Source organism: Martes martes (assembly GCF_963455335.1).
Source record: "Martes martes genome assembly, chromosome: 8".
Classification (NCBI taxonomy): Eukaryota; Metazoa; Chordata; class Mammalia; order Carnivora; family Mustelidae; genus Martes; species Martes martes.
In genome coordinates this window covers 11,153,531-11,175,355 of record NC_137895.1, presented here as the reverse complement: position 1 = coordinate 11,175,355, position 21,825 = coordinate 11,153,531, and the positions used below count along the sequence as shown (strand labels likewise).

The 21,825-nt window shown below is 55.0% G+C and overlaps 1 protein-coding gene across 1 annotated transcript; it reads left to right on the top strand.

The window, feature by feature from the left end:
- The first annotated feature begins 838 nt into the window (after positions 1-838).
- Positions 839-18,100, top strand: NCF4 (neutrophil cytosolic factor 4). The gene is made up of 10 exons (XM_080812323.1): positions 839-987; positions 6,294-6,378; positions 6,763-6,916; positions 9,077-9,147; positions 11,970-12,097; positions 13,216-13,273; positions 13,951-14,049; positions 15,954-16,084; positions 16,312-16,377; positions 17,730-18,100. The coding sequence occupies exons 1-10, from the start codon at positions 956-958 to the stop codon at positions 17,923-17,925; spliced, it is 1,020 nt and encodes a 339-aa protein (XP_080668449.1). The 5' UTR covers positions 839-955; the 3' UTR covers positions 17,926-18,100.
- The last annotated feature ends 3,725 nt before the right edge of the window (positions 18,101-21,825 follow it).

Below are 21,825 nucleotides of genomic sequence, written 5' to 3'. Positions count from 1 at the left end.
CTTCTCAGAGAGCTCCCTTCAGAATCCAGTAGCCATACCAGTGAGAGGAGCCACAGAATCACAGAATCACAGAATCACCAGAATCACTGGGTCCCGGAGGTAGGCAGGACCAGGAGTTTGGACTTTCTCCTTAAGTGCAAGGCGAAGCAGTTGAAGAATTTAGGCAGGAAAAGATGTGATCAGGTTTGTAGCATGAAGCTCATGGTGGTTGGCAGATCCAGCAAGGACCGGCGGGCTGTGCCAGGCCTGGGGATCTAGGGACAAGGAGAGGATAGCCCAGAGCTCCTGGGGTAAGGGGAAGACAAAAGCATAAACCGACTGAAATTTACACTCTATATGGCAGAGGCGACTGAGTGCTAACTCTGTTGGGGAAACCAGGGAGGCTTCCCGGGGGAGGTGGCATTTGCCCAGAGCCTGAGGGATGGCAGGCAAGGTGGAAGCCAGCACTCCAAGCCTAGGGAATAGTTTAGGCAAAGGCTTGACGCTGAGGGTGAGAGGGTAGGGCGTGATGACCCGGAGGATGAGAAGTCACTCTCCAAGTTCACGAGGACCCTTGGTGGCTGAGCCAGCCCAGGGACCCTGTCTCTGATGGAATGGAGCTCTCTGATGCCCAATGGCGGCCTGGCACCAAGAAATCACATCGAGGAAGTCCTCAAAGCCCCCGAATCAGTGGATTCCTGCAAACCCAACATCCAAGGTTGGGCACTTCCTCAAAATGCAGTGCAGCTGGGAGGTGGGGAAGAGGAAGTGTGGGCCAAGGGTAGACCTAGAGAGCCCAGAGGAGGAGCCTCTTCTAAATGAAAGAGACAGGGGTGGAGCCTCCCCAGGGGTGGCTCTTGGGGACTCCCGGGACCACGGCAGAGACGCAGGGTGGCTAGAGGTGAGTGAGAGTTGAACTCAGCTGGGGCCTGGCCAGGTGAGACTCACCACCCTCTCCCCGGGAGCACCGTTGAACATGGCCCTGGCCCAGCAGCTGCGAGCCGAGAGGTGAGTGCAGGGCACAGTGCTCTCCCGGGGCCTCGTCCCTGTTCCCGGCAGGCCTTGGGGGACAGAGGCCCACCCTCCTGCCGCCACTTACCAAAGTCAAAAGCTAAGAGGCCAGAGCTGAGTCAGAACCCGAATGCTCAGAAATGTAGATTCTTAGAAGTGTTTCAAGGAAGCCTCCAGCTGTGGCTCACTTCCCACAGGCCCAGATGAAGGCACCCGAGGCTCAGAGAGGGGAAGTGACTTTCCCAGGGTCACACAGGAGTGGGTGTAGCGTCTGGACAGGGGCCCGGGTCCCAGGCCGGGTTCGCTGCCCCCGTGGTCAGCAATGGATGTCCATCTTCTGTTCAAAGAGAACCACGGGACCTGGCTTCTTCCTCTTTATCCAGGGCCTGCCTCAAGTGTCAAAAGTCTTCCTTCCCAGCCCCTGCATTGCTCTCTGACCGCTCCCCCTGTTTCTTTTTCCTGCAGAGTCCTTAGACCACTGGCATAATAGTCTATACTGGCTCTTTCTTTTTCTGTATCGCCGACTCCCCCATCAACAGGCCCCAGGAGGGTACGTGCCCCCCAGCCGCTGCTGTATCCCTAGTATGTAGAACAACCCCAGGAGTGACTACGTGCTCCAGAAATCCTGCCCAGTGAGTGACTCAGTGAGTGGATCTTTGGATGGGAGAGTGTCCTTGGATGCTTCCAGTCCAATCCCGTCTCGGTGCCCATGAGAAAAATGAGGACCGAAGCGGATAAAGTTCTCCCACAGGGTCCCCCTGCAGCACAGCCCCGCCAGGGCCTACCCCCATCTCTCAGCAAGACTGTGCCCTGAGCCGTGGGGGACCTGAGGACACGGGGCTTGGCTCCTGCCCTGGACTGGAGCGGCAGGTGGCATCCGAGAGCGTGCCCACTGTGTGGAGGCGATTCCAAGGGTCGCCGCAGAGGCGTCAGGCCGGTTTAGGTCAAAGCGGGCGGCAAAGGGTCCTCGGTGGAGTCTGGGGGCTGGAGGTGGAATTTCCAAAGGCTGAAGGTCAGAAGAAAGCTTGTCAGGGAAGGAGGGAGGAGCCACAGACGCAGATGCCTGGAGTGGGGGTCCAGAAGGGCCTTGATGAGTCGGTGGGCGTACCTGGGGCTGGGGCTGCCCCACCAGGTTCTCCTCCCCGCCGGTTCTCCCCAGAGACCAAGTCAAACCCGCGAACACACGGGAAGTGTCCCCCACGCAAAGCTCATGGCACTTCCTGTTTCTCAGGGAATGTGTCGGAGACAGGACACCAGCGAGAGCCGGGGGTGCTCCCTCCCTCCCGCTCCCTGGTTCTTTGCAGCCACCCTTGGCCCTCAGAGAAGGCGGAAGGGGTGCCCTCCTGCCTCCCTTCATAGGGCACGGAGCCAGGTCCCGGAGTCACCGACCTCCCTGCCTCTCGGGGGCCCTGTGCTCTGCTTGAGGTCAGAGTGGAGAACGGAAAGGAAGGGCGAGGATCCAGCAGGACTTTCAGAGACCCCAGACCCCAGCCGTCCAGAGTTCGAAAGGATTGCCTTGGGGTAGTGAGTTTGGTTCCAACAAACATGTTTTCAGCACCTACTGTGTGCAGGAGTCACCAAATGTGACCTAGCTGTCCCCTGAGGGCCTCTCCAGGTCTTCATCAGCCCCTCCTGTCTAGGCTCCACGGTGGACTTTGCTTGAATGACGCTGGTGCGTGGGAACCCTGAGCAGCGGGGCCCCGGAGGACCCTGAGTTGACTACAGCTCTGAGGGGTCTTGGCTGAGCTCTGCAGGGCAGTGGCTCTCCTGGGGGGATTTCTAGTCAGGTTTGTTGCGCCCCTGCCTCCCTCCTGGTGTGGCAGGCAGCGCGGCCATTCCCAAGCTGACCACCAGAGGACTCGCTAAGACACGGGGTGGTCCCACCAGAAGCCCCTACTATGTGTCTGGAGCTGTTCTGGGCCCCGGGGGTATAGCGGCGAGAAGGTCCCTGCTTTCAAGGGGATTCTGGGGCTGGCCTTGCTACGGATGAGACCTCCTGACCCGTGCTATCCCAGCATCTTCCCAGAGTAAGTCTCCCTTGCCCAGCACCCCAGGGCAAGGAGCAAGGCCTTCTTTTTTTTTTTTTTTTTAAAAGGATTTTATTTATTTGGCAGAGAGATGTCACAAGTAGGCAGAGAGGCAGGCAGAGAGAGAGGGGGAAGCAGGCTCCCTGCCTAGCAGAGAGCCTGATGCGGGACTCCATCCCAGGACCCTGAGATCATGACCTGAGCTGAAGGCAGAAGCTTAACCCACTGAGCCATGCAGGCACCCCCAGCAGGGCCTTCTTGATGGGCCCTGCCTGTGTCTCACGTTACTTTCCCCCTCCCAGACTGCCCCCGCCCCAAAGTTCCTTGCACTTGTGCCTCTCCCCCACCCAACCCCGGCATGGCTAGAGCCTTTGCACTTGGTTTCCCTTGCCTGCTGTCCTGCGGCCAACTCCAGCCCCACTTCTTCCAGGAAGCCCTCCCTGACCACTCTCCATCTGAGTGAGCCATGAACCTCGGACATACATAGCACCCTGCTTTTCTCTCTGATGGACATAAGCCCCGTCTTCGAAGTGCCTGCTTGCTAAGCGCTCCTGCCCACTGCACTACTAGTCCTCAGGGGTGGGAGGGGATATAATAATGGCCAGGCTCTGGGATGGCTCAAAACACCATGTGCTTTTCCTTCACAGCCTCCCCGACCATGGAAAGGATGTTATTTGTTTAGTGTTAAACTCCTTCCCTCAGCCATGATACCCAGGAGGGCAGAGGCCGTGTCCAAATGTGCTCAGAACAGTGTGTGAGCTTCGCTAGGTGCTAACAAGGGTTTGCTATTATTGTTATTATTATTACCTCATATGGGGAAACTGAGGCTGGGGGAACCTGGGGTTTATCTATGTTCGTGCAGCAAGCTATTGGGGCAGCAAACTAGGAGCAGTGTGGAGGTGTTTGGGACCAAAATTCTGCTTAGGCTCGAATCCCAGCTTCTCGATTTACTTGGGCAGGTTCTGTAACCACTCTGTGCCTCAGTTTCCCTGTCTGTAAAAAAAGGTGCCAGAAGGGCATCTGGCGCATAGCACACGCTCAGGAAACTGTTAAGCGAGGCTATGACCCAACGTGGCCGATTCCCTGCCCAGGGCCATTTCTATGCTCCGGTTCCTTCCTTCCTGTCCGGCCAGGCCCCCATCCTGTTGCGGATGAAATAAACATGAAATACACAGCCTCTGGGGAGAAAGTGAAGGAGGAAGCTTCTCCCAGGGGTGTTGCCATGGGGGCCTGTGTGGAAAGCGAGTGGGGAGGTTGCCAGTGGCCACTAAGTCGCCTGGGAAGTGGTGGGGATTTCCTCTGCCTGCCCACTGCCACCCTGAGTCACCCCCTGCCCAGCGGCAGTGGCCAGTGTCCTGAGGGAGCCAGAGGTCCCACGCAGCCCAGGCCACATGGGGACCAACAGCAGCTGGGACTGGGTGTGCAGACTGGGAAACCGATCTCCCCTGAGGGCCTGCCCAGTTTGGGGAGGTGGCAGCCCCGCGCCCACTCCCACCCTGTCTCCCAGTTGCTCAGGACTCAGTGACCCCTGGCTACTCTTTCTCTGTCCCCTTGGCTGGTGTTTTCTCATCCTCCATCTGTTCCTCTCAGCCCCCTCTGCTCAAAGATTGCTCTTCCGGGGGTCATTACCACTAGTCAAGGGCACACGGGTACCTCCCCGACTCCAGCAGAGACCCACCTCCACCCCCATCCCCCAGCTGCCTTCACTGAACTCTAGAGCCACGCCAGCTCTTGCCAGACCCAGACCTGGGGGCCCAAGGGCCTCACATTAGCATGCCTGAAATTCAGTCCATCAGCACCGCTCCCCTCCCACCCACCCTGCTCAGCATATGGGTGACATGTAGGTGTCACTCTTGACACTGCCCTTTCTTTCACCTCCAAATCCAAACAGTCCCCAAACCCTGCTGGCCATTAGTCAGGAATGACTCACAGATTGGTGGCATGTCTGCTGGAAATGTGAAAGTCTGCAGCAGGGCACCAAGAAACGCATGGGAGCTTAAACAAATAGGGGCTAATTTTTTCACATGACAAGAAGTCCAGAGGGAGGCCACAGCTGCTCCAGCAGCTCAGTGCCCTCAGGACCGGGATCCCGGAGATTCCTTTGGTCTGCCTCCTGTCTTTGCCTCATGGACGCAATATAGCTGCTGTGGGTCCAGACGGCACATCTGCTTTCAAGATAGGAAGAAGGGAGAAGGAGAGGAAACCATGCTAGCCTGTCCCTCCCCCTGGATCAGGAAAGCAAACACTCGTGGAGAGGCCCCGATGGAGATTTCCTCGTAGGTCTCCCTGGCCAGAACTGGTCACGTGGCTGGTCCTAGCTGCAGGGAGGCTGGGAAATAGGAATGAGATTATTGGGTTTGGTTCTGATCAGTCATGGCCTAGCACCTTGAGGCTAGGCACACTGGCACCTTAAAAAATTGGAGCTTGATTGGCAGGAAGAAGCAGGGGACACAATAGTGAAGCAGTGCCCACCAAGGGTTGTGTCTCTGTGTCTGTTCGTTCCTCCTGTTCATGCTGTCTGGCTCGGGCCCCCACCATCTCTGAGCTGCACCGCTTTGGGGCCTTGAAGGGCTGCTCTGCCCCTTTCGTCTCTGTGCTCCCTTTCCTCTGCACACAGCTGCCTGAGTTGGCTTCCCACAACAGGGATCCTACTGTTTTTATCCTCTTCTGAAGCCTTGCATGGCTCCCTATTTCCTAAAGAAGTTACCCGGCTCAATACCGGAGACCCTCCTCAGCCTGGCTTCACCTGCCCGTCCAGCCTCTGATCACAGCAAACTCCAGTCACACCAGACCCGAGCCTACTCCTCGCGCCTCGAAGTCTTAGCATATGCTGTTCCCACTGCCTGGAAGGCCCTCCCCTGACCTTCCGACCTTCTGTGTGACCTTCTAGACCCCGTTCAAATGCCTCGTCCACCTCTGTGAGGACTTCCCCAGCTCGGGTATGATGACCCATTCTGTCTGTGGGACGTGTGTTCACTTTGTTTCCCACCGTGACCCAGGGCCTCCCCCAGGGTCTGACACGGAGGAGGCTGCCGATGTGCTGCTCCCAGATGAATAACGCAGCCGGGGAGCAGTTTGCTAGTGTGACTAGTGACACATGGTCCCATCTCCAAGCGCCTTCGCTGTCAAGGTCTGGCCCACGTCCCTGCCCGGCACTCGGAGGGGTGTTGACGGAGGAATGCGGGACACACCCTTGGTTCACCTCTGCACACTTGGGCTCGGCGAGCCCGTCAGTCTGGTGGTAACTGAGCTGTCTTTCTCTCCCGTCTTCCTCAGTGACTTTGAGCAGCTTCCCGACGACGTCGCCATCTCGGCCAACATCGCTGACATCGAGGAGAAAAGGGGCTTCACCAGCTACTTTGTAAGACAGACCCCTGACCTGCAGCTTCTGCCCGCTGAACCTCCAACCCTCTCATCCCCTTAACTTCTCTCCTGGTGGTTCGCAACAGGGCAGTTTCCTCCTCCAGGGGGCATTTGGTAATAAATATCTTGAGACCTTTTTGACCATTCCAGATTGGGGCGGGGGCTGCTGCTGGCCTCCGGTGGACGGAGCCCAGAGAGGCGGCTCGGCACCGCCCCGCGCACAGCACAGCCCTCCCACCCCAAAGAAGGAGATGCCCCCACCCCCACCCCGCGAATACCGAGGCTGAGAAATGCTGCTCTAGTCCTAGGGCCTTCGACCCCCGCCCCGCCCCGCTCTCCTCTGCCCCTGACATCCCTACACCCTGGCCTGTGTCCTCCCCAGGTGTTCGTCATTGAGGTGAAGACAAAAGGGGGCTCAAAATACCTCATCTACCGTCGCTACCGCCAGTTCTACGCCCTGCAGAGCAAGCTGGAGGAGCGGTTTGGGCCGGAGAACAAGACCAGCCCGTTCACCTGCAGCTTGCCTACGCTCCCAGGTGGGTGGCCCATCCCAGCCCCGCGGCCTGTCCCAGTCCTGGGGCCCCGGGGAGCTGGGCAGCCTGGCCCACGACAGAGCTGCGGCCCTCGGCCTCTCCTTCTAGCTCTGCCGCCCCTGGTGGTCACTCCAGGTTTGCCTCCAGGCCAAATATTTCGTCCGTGGCCCCAGGCCAAATATTTCATCATGGGCTGCTTCCTCTAGCCGTGTTGCCCTTGACCTCCGGGCTATCCCTCCCTTGCTCACGGGGCGGACTCACCTTCAGCGCCCCTGCAGCCCTGACTGAGAGCTGCCCTTTGACCGCTGCCCCCGGGGGCGCCCCCTGCTTCCCTGCTCCGCTGGGACCCCGTGGGCACCCCATCTTTGCTTCTGGACAGCCTCCTCACTCCTTGCCCCCTGGCCTCTCTCCCCAGCTTGGTCCACACATGCAGCTCGGATAGACCCAAATCTCCAGCGGCTCAGCACCTGCCCTCTGAGCCCTGCGAGGGTGTGGGATGCTGGGTCCGCGGGGTGGTCTCGGGGTGTCCCCTATGCTCTGCAGGCCACATACAAGCACCCTTCCCACAAACAGCAAAGATACTTCCTGGCCTTTCCTTATTCGGGCTCCACACTGCCTCCGGCTTGCTCTCGCTTTCTCTCTATCCCGGGGAGGTCCCAGAGGAGCTGTAGTTGCCCCCAGGGGCTCCTGGCTTCCCTTCTCCTCCTTCTGGAGCCACTTCGACTCACACCGGCCCCTCCCCTGTCTCTGGGCTGCAGGGGAAGGGAGACCCTCCTGCCCTGAGCCCGCCTCCCCGTGGGACTCCAGGGACCCCCTCCCTTCTCTCTGCGGCTTTCTCCAGACAGCTTGTGGGTCTTTGTACACTTGCCTTCTCCTTACTTGTGGCCTCTGCAAAGCTCTCCCACAGCCTCAGTTTTCCTGTCTTTAGACAAGCCTGCGCCATGAGGAAGCTTTCTGGCCATAAGCCCCCCTGAGCCCCGACAGCCCTCAAAATCTCCATTCTTTTCGGAGTCGCTCACAGTCCCCCTTTTCTCCTTCCATCCCCTCCTCATCTAACGGCTTGGCTTCTGCTCTCACTGTCCCACCAAATTCCCTTTGGGACGGTGGCCCGTGACCTGTTACATTGGACTTCTGTGGGCCTATCCCGGCCTCACCATCACGCTCCTGCTTCCTCCTCCGGGAAGCCCTCCCTGACCTCCTCCCAGGTCTCTTCCTACCTCATCACTGCTCCTCCAGTTCCTGGAGGAATCTGCCCCTTCTGCTGCTCCTTGGAAGGTTCTTGGGCGTTCTCTGCCACGCCATCTCTAGCTTTCTTCTTCCTCCCCAAACCCACCCCGCGACCAGGTGATCTGACCTCTGACCTTAGCTGCTCTCCTGTCGCTACTAAGTCTCAAAGGTTTCCCCACCCCAGACCTCAGATCCTGCGCTCCTGCCACCGCCCACCGCCAGCCCCTGCCCATCTCGCAGGCAACAGGAGCTAGATGTTTGCCTTCTGCTGGGGGTTCTTGGGGGGACAGTTCTACCAGGGCCCCCACCTAAGGCTCCTGGAGAGGACATTTGTCTTGGGTCAGCCATCATCTCTTTCCCTTTCTCCCTAAACACACTGCCTTGCTTTTGAGGAATGATTCACTCATCTACTCCACAAATATTGATCGATGGGGGCACTGTTCTAGACCCTTGGTTCCTTACCTGGGGCGGGTATTCGAAGTACCTTGAGATTTAAAGAATTCTGATGCCCAAGGCACCCCCCCCCCCGCCCAGATTCTGATGTAGTTATCCTGGGGCAAGTCCTACACGATGAGGTTTTTAAATGCTCTGCGGGTGACTTAAATATGCAGCTGGGGTTGAAGACCCCTGTCCTAGGGGATAGGCTCCAGCTGGGGCAAAGCAAAGCTCTTCTTATCTTGGAGCCAAGAATCGTGAGTGTGTGTGCGTGTGTGTGCGCGCGCGCGCGTGCGCGCGCATGCGCGTGCACTCATGTGCGTTTGTAGGAAGAAGCAATAAAGAAGTAAAACAAGAATAATATCATCTGGCGACAATACATGCTAGAGAATGCAAGCTGAAAGGGGGGTGGCCTGGAGGCTGAGCCTGGGTGGGCAACTCTGAGCCCAGAGACCGTGGTCGTGGGCCAGGCTCCCAGGAGAGCTCTTTGCATTTCCGCAGCCAAAGTCTACATGGGTGTGAAACAGGAGATCGCGGAGATGCGGATTCCTGCCCTCAACGCCTACATGAAGGTAATGGTGGGGCCCTTACCTTGGCCCCTGCAGGCTACCTACCCTAGGAGGGTAGCGTCCCTGAACGGGGCCTGGGGGCTGCTCTCCTGCTCCGATGGGGCCCTTGGCAATCCTCAGAGGCTGGACCTGGGGAGAGAAACAGGATGTGTTTCCAGGGTTCCAGAGGGTGCAGCAGGAGCGATGGAGAGGGAACAAGGAACGACACTTGGGATCGAGAAGTCTGTGCCAGGTGTGCGCAGGTGTCTGTGTCAGGTGTTCGGATACCAGGGTGAATAGGACCAAGTATGTGTCCTCAAGGTACCTGCTGCCCAGTGGGGACAGGGGCCTGTCCGTGGCCTCTATAACAGAGGCAGGACAGGCCAGGGCCTCAGCTCTCTCACAAAGTGACTTTGCACAAACCAGAGAAAGGCTCTTGGGTATTTCCCAGCCCGTAAACTGTCTGCATCCCTAGGAGATGGGAGCACAGAGAAAGAAGCATCTTGAAAGCAGAGACCATGCTGTTCAGGAAAGGCCTTCTACCATTCAGGACTGTGCAAAAAAGGGACAGCGTTCCTCATGAAGTAGTGAGCACCCCATCACTAGAGGCATCCAAGCCATGGCTTGATGGCAACCTTAAGAAACCGGAGAGGGAAGCCCTCCTCCTAGCACAGAGGCACCCTCATAGTCAGCGAGAGCTTCCCCTCCCCTTCTACTCTCATGGCAGAAGGGCACAGAGCTAGGAGTCTTCAGTCTTTGCTTTGACCTTGACTGTTCGGGTGATTTGGGGTGAATTGCTCATTCTCTCTAGGCTTTGGTTTCCTCACCTGTGAACTGGGGCAGTGCCTCCAGCTCACCGGTCTCAGGAGCTTCCAGACCGTACGGGATCAGAACTCCTAGTGGAGTGAGCTGCAGGAGGAGGGCAAAGGAGGTGGGAGGCAGGAGGAGAAGACCCCGGCCCTCTCCAGTGGCTGCAGGAATTCTGGGCTTTGAGCAGAGAAGAGGGTTGGTGGGAAGCTCCTGGGACGCAGCCCTGGAGACATCTCCCCTCAAGGGGGCGCTGTGGCAGCTGCTCCTTCAAGGTGGCTGGAGGCTCCTGTCTCCCCCTGCAGGGCTGGAAGAGGGGTGAGCTGTGGAGGGAGGGGTGTGGCCATGGCGCTGGGGCTCTTCCTCCCACACTTGGGCTTAGCTACCAGCAGCCTGGAGGATCCCATCTCTGCCTTTTTGTCTCATTTGGTTCCTCCAAGCCCAGGAGGCAACCGGTGCAGGAATTTCTGCTATGCATAACCCCAGTCTATGCTTGAAATTCAGGGACGGGGAGCTCACTACTATGCTTCCTTGCTCAGCCCCCGTTGGACAGCTGCTAGAAAAATCTGATTCCCTGTCACTTCCACCCACCGGTCTCACCACTGTCCTCATGGAGAATATGGGTCATGTGATAGTGACACCTGCTTGGAACGATGTGGGGTGCTTTGACTGGTGGGTCGGGATAAACAAATCTGTAGGATAAACAAATAGGCTTATTTATTTCCCTCAATAACTGGTGGGTTCGATGCTATCCTCCCTATTCACAAATGAGGAAGTGGACCCACTCACACCGTGTCGGAGAGCAGCTGGATAGGAGGGCTGGGATTCGAAATCGCGACTCTGTGTACCCACCGTGCTATGTTGTAATGAAAGCGACAGTGACAACGATCATCTCCAACTCGGACGGTGCACTTGCTAGATCAGATGGCCGGTAGAGTTCTCTAAGTGTTGTGCACACAACACTCATTTAACCCTTACTCCATCCCCCAAGGCAGACCCTGGTATCATCCCCATTTTATTAATGAGCACACAGAGGCACGCTGGCCCAAGGTCACCCAGCTAGGGAGGGGGCTTTGATCCCAGGCGCAGCCTGGCTGCATGGCTGTGCCCTTAAACCCATGTCTGGGCTGCCTTCCAGCCCTCCCTATATGACAGCCTTGTTCTTTTCGGGCTCCGCCTTCCCAGTTCCTCTGGGATGGACCTCTGGGTCCCCCCACCCCCGCTCCTGCTGACTCCATAGGATTCTCCAAGGGGATCCGGGTGCCTCTGGAATACTCCTGGGGACCTGTGCATTGAACAGCTTGGGGGGTGACCCTGCCGGTGTCCGGGTACTCTGCATCCTCAGACAGCCTCGTGGTGGGTGTAACCAGCATGAGATTGAGTGAGGGTCCCAACTCCTCGCTCTGCCAACTGGGTCAGGTCCTTTGCTTCTCTGAGCCTCAGTTTCCCCAACTGTGATATGAGATCAAGTGTCAGAAAGCACTTTTTAGGCTGTAATCCACCAACTGTTGTTGGTCTGTGTCACCTGAGACCTCCTTCCTCCCACTATTATCTCATTTTTTATCTCGGGGCTGGGCCTTGGAAGCAGACGTCTCTGGGCAGCCCAGCTCTGTCACTCGCTGGACCAGGTGGCTTGGGGCAGGTCCCCTAACCTCTCTGGCACTAACTTGCAGGTTGTTGAGAGACAGAGTGAGACCACCTGGTGTGGCACTCAGTTCAGTGTCTGGACAGTCACCACCATGTCCTTTCACCTGCTGTCATCGTTATTGTTGTGTCTGGAGGCCTTTAGGTTTTCTCCAAATGGACTCTCCTTGAGCCAGCGGGCCCCCTCCCGAACTTGAACACAGGAGGAAAGCTTATGAAACATTATATGTCTTGTTGCTGTGCTCAGACAGAGAAAGCATCACTAGAGAGGGAGGGACCAGTGCGGGGGATGGGGATAGGAGCGAGGGGCTGGGATGTCCAGAGCTTTCTGTTGAAAGCTGTTTCTGTTGACTGCGCCCCCCCCATCCCCATCTGGGCTTCTCTCCCAAACACAGAGCCTCCTCAGCCTACCCATCTGGGTGCTGATGGACGAGGATGTCCGGATCTTCTTCTACCAGTCACCCTATGATTCAGAGCAGGTGCCCCAGGCCCTGCGCCGGCTCCGGCCACGCACCCGGAAAATGTAAGTGACCAGCCCCTGTGCTCCCATGGGTGAGGCCCCAGGCCCCTCATCAGGTGCCCCCAACCAGGCACTCCGGCCCAGATGCCCCCCAACAAAAGGCATTTCTTTTCCCCGGAGGAAGGGAAGAGCTAGATATTGGTTCTATCCTGGGACAACCCCAGGATGTTCATCTTGTTAGCTAAGCTCTGAAAACCACGCACAGGGTGGAGGGATAGAAGGTGGGTGCATTTTGTTGTGTGTGACAGTGACGACCAGAGGACAGAGGCTGGGTCACTGATGGGGAGAGCTGGGTGCCACAGTCCCCATTGGGGATGCCTCAGAACTCATGGTGCCTGGAGAGAGAGGTGAGAGGGAGGGAGGAGAGGAGTTGCTCTCTCTACAGACATTCCCAGATCCTGGGATGCCCTGTCCCCCCATTGTGTGGTTCCATGGGGCCGGCTATGGCTTCTGGTGTATCACACTGGCCCCCAGGGGACACTCCCGCTCCCTCCTGAGCAGAAAGTAATCATGGAAAACCCGAGCTACTGTAATAGGGCTGGGCTTCCAAAGGCCAGGCTACTGCTGCTAAGAATTCCAGGAACAGTGCTCCTGAGCCCGGGCCTCCCTCTCAGGGCCTCTCTCCTTCCTCAGTCTAGTGTCTCTGAGTGTCCTCTCGGCTCCTGGCCATCTCTCCGGGGCACGCGGGCAGGCATGGTCTCAATCTCAGCTGAGCCACTGGCAGGCCCATGCCCTGAGCCCTGGTGCAGAGTGCCTCTCCAACCCGTTTCCCCGGCTGAAAAATTAGATGGTGGGTGTGGGGAGTAGAAGGAGGAAGAGGTGTGGGAGCGTTGGTAAGCTAAGGTGCTGAGCAAATGTGTATCTTCCTCCCCGCCTCCTTGTTGAGTCTCCATTTCCTGGTCCACGAAGGAGGATAGAATCCCTCCCCCGTGGGCAGTAGGAACCCGTGCGTGCGTGTGTGCGTGTGATGGCCCAGAGGAACAATTGTAGCTGCATTTTTAACATCCTCTCCCTCCCCCGCCTTTCCTGCCCCTGATGAGGGGCTCCTTTGGGGACAGAAGCAGGGAGCCAGGCCCTGAGGGAACCGGGAGGGCTGACAGGCCTCCCTTTTCTCTCCGCAGCAAGAGCGAGTCCCCACAAGGCGCCATCTTTGACCGCATGGCAGCTCCGCGAGCCGAGGTAACCCCCGCGGGGCCAGGCCTCCCACCTCACCTCTGGGCTCCGCCCTTCGCCACTGCGCCCCTCCTGCTGGACACCCTCTGTGTGTCCACGACGGGGGCTGGGTGCTGCGGGGAGCAGGGGCCTCAGCCTTGGCCCTCGGGGCACCCAACCCAGCTGACAGGAGGTGATATGGGGAGCACTCAGGTCGAGGGGAACGCAGCCAACCATCATCCGCTCAGCAAGCTCTCCTGGCCTCCTCCAGGCCAGCCCCGCCGTAGCGACTGAAGTGTCAGACAGAGATGACTCAAACCAGGCCCGGTCCTCAAGGAGCCCCCGGCTCCCTGGGGACACACATGGAGAAACAGTGTGGTCAGTGCTCTGGGCTTATGGGAGCCCTGGAGCCCACACTGAGGCCCAGGGGGCTGAGGAAGGTGCTCGGCCCCGGAGTTTGGCTCCTTGGCTCTCTGTGCTCCTCCCACCAGCTCTGCAAGGAGCACGATTCTGGAGTCAGAGAGACCTGGGTTCTAATTCTGCCTCCTCCGCCCACAAATGGAGTGGCCTCAGACAAGCCAGTCGTGCTCCCCGGGGCCAGTCCCCTCATCGGTTAACTGAGACGCTGAAGTACGCAAAGCAGTGTGGCAGGAACTCGGTGCATGCTCCCTTCCTCCTGCCCTCCTCCTCCTCTCTTCTCCCAGGCCCTGTTCGACTTCACGGGCAACAGCAAACTGGAACTGAATTTCAAAGTTGGAGATGTGATCATCCTTCTCAGTCGGATCAATAAAGACTGGCTGGAGGTGAGGCTGGGGGTGAGGTTGGAGGTGAGATTGGAGGGGAGGTTGTTTTGGGTCTGCTTGTGGGGGGAAATCAGAAGGGGCAGGTGCAGGGAATGCCCCAGGGAAGAGCGGTCCTCTGAGGATAGTTCTGGAAATCAGAGCAGCTGCGTGAGGCAGCCTGAGAACTACAGCCACAGGGGAGGCAAGTGTGTGCCTGGAACAGAAGATTCGGAGACCACACTTGCCTTTGGTTCGGAGGCCAGCAAACAGTGGCTTCGGGCAAGTCTGTTAATCTACTGAGTTTGATATCTTGGTCTGTCACGGGGCTTCTCACCACGGCACTGCTGACGTTCGGGGCCAGATAGTTGTCGGCGGGGGCGGGGGTAGTGAGTGGCCATCCCCGGGCATCATTGGTTGGGGGGGTTTAGCCGCCTCCCTGGTCTCTGCTCACTAGACCCCAGGAGCGGCCCTGCAGTTGACAATCTAGGGTCCCAGACATTTGGCTCTGGGGGACAAAATCACCGGCAGCTGAGACTCACTGGTGTGTCATCCGGGATGATTTCCCTTACCTTGCGGGCAGCGAGAAAACGTAGTGATGCGGACCTTGAGCTCTGGAGTCGGACTGTCTGGTGTCATTTCCTAGTTGTATTTAACGAGCTTCCTGGGAACTTTGCTCAACCCTGTGGTTTCCTTTTCTGTAAATGGAGATAGCTGTCAGACCGTTTCTTCATCGCAGTCCCGGGAGGGCTCGCCGAGGTGCAGCTGTTTGGGGCTTGGCCCACAGAGGGCCTAGATACGTCCATCTGGCCGGTGCCGGGGCTGCTGGGAAGGTGAAGGTCTCAATCTTCGCTTCGTTCCCACGCACGGCATCCGTGGCCCCTACTGACTCAGTGAAGGGAGATGGGAGGCCCGGGCCCCTGTTCCAGCTGTTTGGATTGGGTCCTGGGGTTCTTAAACAAGATTCCCTTTTGTCGAGGCTCCTGAGGCAGGGGGTGTCTAAAGGAGATGGTGGGATGGGCCCCGCGGAGACTCCAGGGAGGGGAGAGCCCTTGGCATAGAGAGGTGCGAGGTCTGTTGGTCTCTCGGACTTGGCAGCTTTGATCGTACCCCCATCCTGGAGCCCTGTCTTGGGACCCTATGGCTCTTACAGGTGTGGGGTATTGCTGGGACACTCTCCAGAAACGGGAAATGTTTGTTACCTTCCTGTTTTCTGGAAAGTTCTCTATGTTAGTGGGATGGCCGATTTCTGGCCTCAGGTTAAGGGGAGGGCCCGGGGAGGAGGGAGGAGATGAATTTGAGCCTCAGTTTCTGTGTCTGTGAAATGGGATGGGGATAATAACGTCTTCTCTAGAGTTGGGAAGTTTGGAGAACATGTGGGCAAAGCACAGGCTGTAGCTGGGTCGTCCGTGGCTGGGGCTGGAGAGAGCTGTTGGGCCGTTGGCTCTAGAGCAACTGCTCTGTGCTGTCTGCAGAGTCAATGAGTGAATGAATGAATGAATGAGTGAGTGAGGGAGTGAAGGGAGCCACCTCCCCTCCCCCGTTCTGTGTTCCCTGGCCACTGGCTCAGCGTGAAGCTCACCCACTTCCCTGTGCATCCACCGTCACCCATCATGGCACGTGCTCCCCACAGGAGGGCAAGGATGTCGTCCTCCCCGAACCCAGAGCCTGCCACGTGGCGGGTGCTCACTCAGGAATGACTGAATGAAATGAAAGCAGCCTTTCAGATAAAGTGAGATCTCGACATATTCTAGAACAGAAATTTGTGAACAGCATAGTGATCTCGGTCACTACTTCTGCATCTGCATACGACCTCGTCTGCATCATTATAAGGGAGCGGGGTTGGGGGACATGGGGGAGGGGGGAGCAACGTCTGGTCCTGGCGCCTCTCCTCCTGCCGACAGGGCAACCCCTCCTTTCCTCCTCAGGGCACTGTCAGGGGAGCCACGGGCATCTTCCCACAGTCGTTCGTGAAAATCCTCAAGGACTTCCCGGAGGAAGAAGACCCTACCAACTGGCTGCGCTGCTACTACTATGAGGACACCATCAGCACCACCAAGTTCGTGGCCCGGCTGCCCTCCCTGCCCGTCCCCACCCCCTGCATCACACTCCTGACTCTGAGACCCAAAGCGGATCTCCCCTCGCCTAAATAAAAGCCTGTGGTGGCTCACCCTGCCCTCCAGATAAGCCATACCCGGGTAACAAGACACCAGGCTCCAGCGTGGTCCTGCCGGCCTTGTCCCCATGTCCCCCTTTGGCCTCACCGCTGCCTGTCACCCCCCTTAGGGACATCGCGGTGGACGAGGACCTCAGCAGCACTCCACTGTTCAAGGACCTGCTGCAGCTCATGAGGTGAGAGGTGGGAGGGCAAAGGGCAGAGGGCGGGGGTCAGACACCCCGGAGAAGCCAACAGCAGGAGGAACACAACGCCAGTCGGCCGCAGGTGTTTTGCCTCCTGTTTTATCCCCAGCCCGGCCCCACCAGGCAGACATCAGCCCCCCGTGTCGGAGATGGGTGGGGGTCTGCAGAGAGACATACAAGGGGGCTCAGAGGAGGTCACACAGTTCGTGAGTGTGGCTTTGCCGCTCAAGCTGGAGTCTTCCTGGCCTTGGACTTGGGTCCTCTGCTATCAGAGAAACTCTACCTCCTGACAGCCAGCCTCAGAATGGAAATAACCTTGTTCCACTGACGATGAAAATAATTCCTATTCATTCTTAAAAAAACATGAGAAGGTTGGGCGCTTGGGTGGCTCAGTTGGTTAAGTGTCTTGCGTTTGGTTCAGGTGATGATCCTGGGGTCCTGGGATCCAGCCCCGCATCAGGCTCCCTGCTTGGCGGGGAGCCTGCTTCTCCCTCTCCGTCTGTCTGCCTCTCTGCCTACTTGTGCTTGCTCTTTCTCTCTCGATCTGTGTTAAAAAAATAAATGAAATCTTTAAAAAACAAAAAAAGCAAAAAACACAGAAAGGTAGAAAGAAGTGAAATACAGATATCCCTCCTCTCATGATCAGATGTACCTGGAGATGGCCTACGTGCATACCCCCACCCCCACTGCATACCTATGACATCAGCTGGCTGCATGACGTCATTCTGGGGAGGCTCTGGAGTCACCACCCCTTCTTGGCCATTGGGATCACCCTCCCCTTTCTCACAACCAGAAAGAACACTGGGATCCTCATATGTGGTGATTTGCGTGATTGTTCCCTTCACGATGAGTTTCTAGAAGTGGAATTTTGGAGTCAAGGTGTTTGCAAGTCTGTTAGGCTTCCAACCCCATTTGCTGAGTTACCTATAGGGAGGTTGTATCAGTGTTTACTGTCACCAGCCATGTGTACCCCACATGAGATGGTCCTAGTTGTAGGAATTCTCATAACTGCACACAGGTAGCCCTCGGAGGCTTGATGGTCTCTGCTCTCTGCCTGGCCAAACTCACTCCCCTTCCCCAGGACGTTCTTAACTTTGCACGTGTACACATAAGGCATTTCAGGCTGTGCCAGTAACTTACTGTAAGATCCCCTTCTCCCCTGTAGGTCTGTTTCTCCATCTGTGCAATGGGACCACACGAGGGATAAGGCCTGTGTCATGCTCTGACCTCTTCTGATTCTTAGACCCTGGCTCTAAAGTTCCCTTAGCCCCCACTCCTTGTCTCCCTGAGGCTTAGTCCTAAGGCCCCCGGACCTTCTGTTAACCCTGATCTTTCCCACCTAGGCGGGAGTTCCAGAGGGAGGACATCGCCCTAAATTACCGGGACACCGAGGGCGATCTGGTGCGGCTGCTCTCAGACGAGGATGTTGTGCTCATGGTGAGGCAGGCCCAAGGTCTCCCCTCCCAGAAACGCCTCTTCCCCTGGAAGCTGCATGTCACCCAGAAGGATGACTACGCGGTCTACAACACTGTCCCCTGAGCCGATGGTGTGCCTGGGGCAGGGAGGGATGCTCTGTAAGAAGCTCTTGGAGGAGAACAGGACCAGGAAAACCTGGGAGCGTGGGACAGACCTGCTGGTTCGAATCCATGGACTTGTATTCCGTCTGTCTGCACACTTGGTCTTGGAATTAAATAAACCCTTTCATCTCAAAGGTTCAGACTGTGAAAGACGGTATCTTTTGAGGAACAAAAGGAGAGGGAGTGAAATCCCCATTAGTGAGGGTCAGTTAGGGGTCATTTATATACAGAAGGGGGCCCTGGCATTGGTCCTATATTCCAGCTGCCCCGTTCCCTTGCCCCATCCACCAACATCAAGATGTCGGCAGGGCCATGCTCCCAAGAAACCCATTAGGGTATCCTTCCTTGCCTCTTCCTAGCATCTGGTTGTTTTCTGGCATTCTCTGGCATTCCTTGATTTATGGCTGTGTTATTCCCATCCTCCATATTCACATAGTGTCTTTCCTTTGTCTCTTTGCAGCTTCTCTCTGTCCTTGTCTGTCTCTGCATCCAAATTTCCCCCTTTTAGAAAGGACACCGCCATATTGGATTAGGACCACCTGAAGCATTTTGTTTTGACCTCACGCTACAGACCCTCACCTCTATAGACCCCATCACCACGAAGGGTCACCTTCTGAGGTAGTGGGGGATAGGACTCCAACATATCCTAGAGGGTGGGGGATAAAATACAACCCATAATGGCACACTAGAAAATAGCCACTTGACAAAAATTCAGCAGACCTTGAAAACTCCATTGTAACAAATCCAGTTGCTGGCTTCTAACATGTTGCCTGACCTGACTGATTGAGGGGCCCTAGATGGGACACTCTCTTCAAAGAATCACAGCCTCACAAGAAGTAGTGGGGTCCTTTAATGACCCTCCCTCCTCTTTCCCTCCAAGCCCCCCATGTCAGAACTGGGGCCAGAACCCACAGCATGGAGGGGGAAATTGTTCTGAATCATGGAGACAGCACTGCTGTCAGACTGCTTGAGCCACAGGGAGGCCATATTGCAGGAGGTTGGACCAGGGATTCTTGTGATGGGTCAAGGCCCCTGGGAGTGAGGGCTGAAGTGGTCCTGACAGATCGGCGTCCGTGCCTCCAAGCAGAAATAGAAGAAAGTCCCCTCTGGAGTGAAGCATCCTCAGTTTGGGCTGAGGGATTCAGATGAAGCAAAGGTGTATGTCAAAGGTCACTAATTCTCCATGAACGAGAATAGGCAGTGCTAGTAAGCAACAGCTTTAAAGTCCCAGGGACCACAAGGTTTTGAGCTATGTGACTAAAATGTTTAAAGAAATAAAGAATCAAAGCATAAAAATGAAAAAACGGAAGAGAATAACCAGGCAGACTTGCAAAAGAGAGCTGGAATGTACATGCATGCTATGTGTGTACCCACGAGCAGGTGTCTGTGTGTGTGTGTGTGGTGTGTGTGTGTGTGCACCTGCTGAATCAGAAAACCCAGAGGGTGGGCTAGACTGTATATTAGAGAGGAGAAAACCAGTGCATTGGGAAAGAGAAAAATCAAAGAAATTACCCAGAATATGACACAGAGAGACAAGTGGTTGGACAATATGAAAACGAAGTTAAGAGATAGAAACAACAGAATGTGGTTTTTAAAAAGTCAAACTCTCAGAAAGAGAAAATACAGAGAATGGAGAGGCAACGTTTAAAGAGATGGCAGTTGGAGCACTTCAAAACTGATCAGAAACTCAGAGCTGTGGGTCTAAGGAACTTGTCTGGACAAGCAGGATAAATAAAAAGTGGTCTGTCCCTGGCCACAACATTTTGAAACTGCCGAAACACTGCAGCCAAGGAGAAGATTTTAAAAGTGGAGAAGGTTGAGGTCGCTACAAAATAACAATTAGCATGACAAGCAGACTTCTCAACAGTATCAATGGAAATCAAAGTCAATAGTATGACACCGAAATTTTAGAGACAAAATAACTTTCTATCAAAAATTGTATGCTCAGGAGCGCCTGGGTAGCTCAGTTGGTTAAGTGACTGCCTTTGGCTCAGGTCGTGATTCTGGAATCCCAGGATTGAGTCCCTCATTGGGATCCCTGCTCAGCGGGGAGTCTGTTTCTCCCTCTGACCCTCCCCCTTCTCATGCTCTCTCTCTCTCTCTCTCTCTCTCTCTCTCATTCTCTCTCTCAAATAAATAAAAAATCTTAAAAAAAAAAAGAATTACATGCTCAGTAAAGCCATCTTTCAATAGTGATGGTGAAATGAAGACATGTACAGATAAAAACTGAGAGTTTGTCACCAAGATCCTTGAACCAAAAGTAACTTTAAAATACATTCTTCAAGAAGAAGAAAAAGATCCAGGAGGGACACTCTGAGATGCAAGAACATATGATAAGCAAAAGTAATGTTAAGCATTGCGGTGGATTTGTCTTATGTTGACTTGCTAAGCTGAAATGATATTTCCAAGAACTTCCGTCCCTACGTGGATCCCAACTGGTGTGGGCCATTAGAGACATTTGCCAGAAATTCAGATTAAGAAGCAGCAAGCTTCTTCTTAGTAAAAAGATGCTACTGTAGTTCGTGCCCATTGTTGCTTATCTGTGGGGTCATAGTTTGGAACTTCAGAACACCAAAGTCAAAAAGAAGATCTTCAAAGCATCGAGACAAAGTTGAAATTGCCACAATAAAGAATAGCACTTCAAATGATGGCAGGCTTCTTAGTAATGCCTTCAATGTCAGGTCCCAGCTCCATTGCTGGAGGTGTGGTTAGCTCTGTGCCAAAGAGCACAGGTTTCCTCTGCAGGTCACCCTCACTGGAGCCTTGGTGGTGGTGAGAGGCTGGTGTGACAGCCCGTCCTCATGGTTCAGCTCGCACCTGGGGGTTTCTGCTTGTCCTGGCTTCCCTCAAGCCACATGCATCTTCTTTTTTTGACAGCCTGCCTAGCAGACCTGACACAGATGCAACGGCATCATATGAAAGATTTAACCAGCTCCCATAGCGGAGGAAGATTGAATCCTCAAGGCAAAACTCTTTGTCACATCTTTTCTAGTGACCCTACTTCTCTGACGGAATCCTGACTCATACACGTGCATGTAAATGCAAAGAAACAGTCTCAATGTAAGTTAATAATAATGTCTAATGTCTAGGGTTTTAAAAAGGACAAATTAATGTGTTGGATGATAACAACCACATGTGCATTGGGAGAGGTGGAATTAAAACATTCTGAGCTGCTTATGCTATGCATAACCAGTGTTAAAAATCATTTAACATTAGGCACATTAAATGTGCCTAGTAAAATTTTGATGAAAATCATCCAACAAATAGGAAAAGAACATATGTATTTACTAATATTTATGTCAAAATGAATACAAAGAAAGGAGACCAATTAAAAGGGGGCAAGAAATTGGGTGCCTGGCTGGTGCAGTCAGAAAAGCATATGACTCTTGATCTTAGGGTTGTAAGTTCAAGTCCCACGTTGGGTGTAGACATTACTTAAAAATAAAATCTTCAGGGGGAAAAAAAGAGGTAAGAGAGAAGAAAAAAGAAGTAGGATACAAAAAGTTACTTGCTAAAAATAAAAAAGAAGATCAAATACATCAATAATTTTGATACTTTGAACAATATATGGATTCCATGCACCAATTAAAAAATTGCCAGGTTAGGGGCACCTGGGTGGCTCAGTGGGTTAAGCCTCTGCCTTCTGCTTGGGTCATGATCTCAGGGTCCTGGGATCGAGCCCCACATTGGATTCTCTGCTCAGTGGAGAGCCTGCTTCCCCCTCTCTCTCTGCCTGCTTGTGATCTCTCTCTCTGTGTCAAATAAATAAATAAAATATTTTTAAAAAAAGATTTCCAGGTTAGATTAAAAAAAAAAAAACTAAGTCCATGTGAGTGTCATACACACGAGAGACTCACATAAA

Coding starts and splice junctions, on each gene's coding strand:
- NCF4 (XM_080812323.1), top strand. CDS start 956: ATGGCCCTGGCCCAGCAGCTGCGAGCCGAGAG. Junction 9,148..11,969: donor CCCTCAACGCCTACATGAAG/GTAATGGTGGGG, acceptor TCCCAAACACAG/AGCCTCCTCAGCCTACCCAT. Junction 14,050..15,953: donor TCAATAAAGACTGGCTGGAG/GTGAGGCTGGGG, acceptor TTTCCTCCTCAG/GGCACTGTCAGGGGAGCCAC.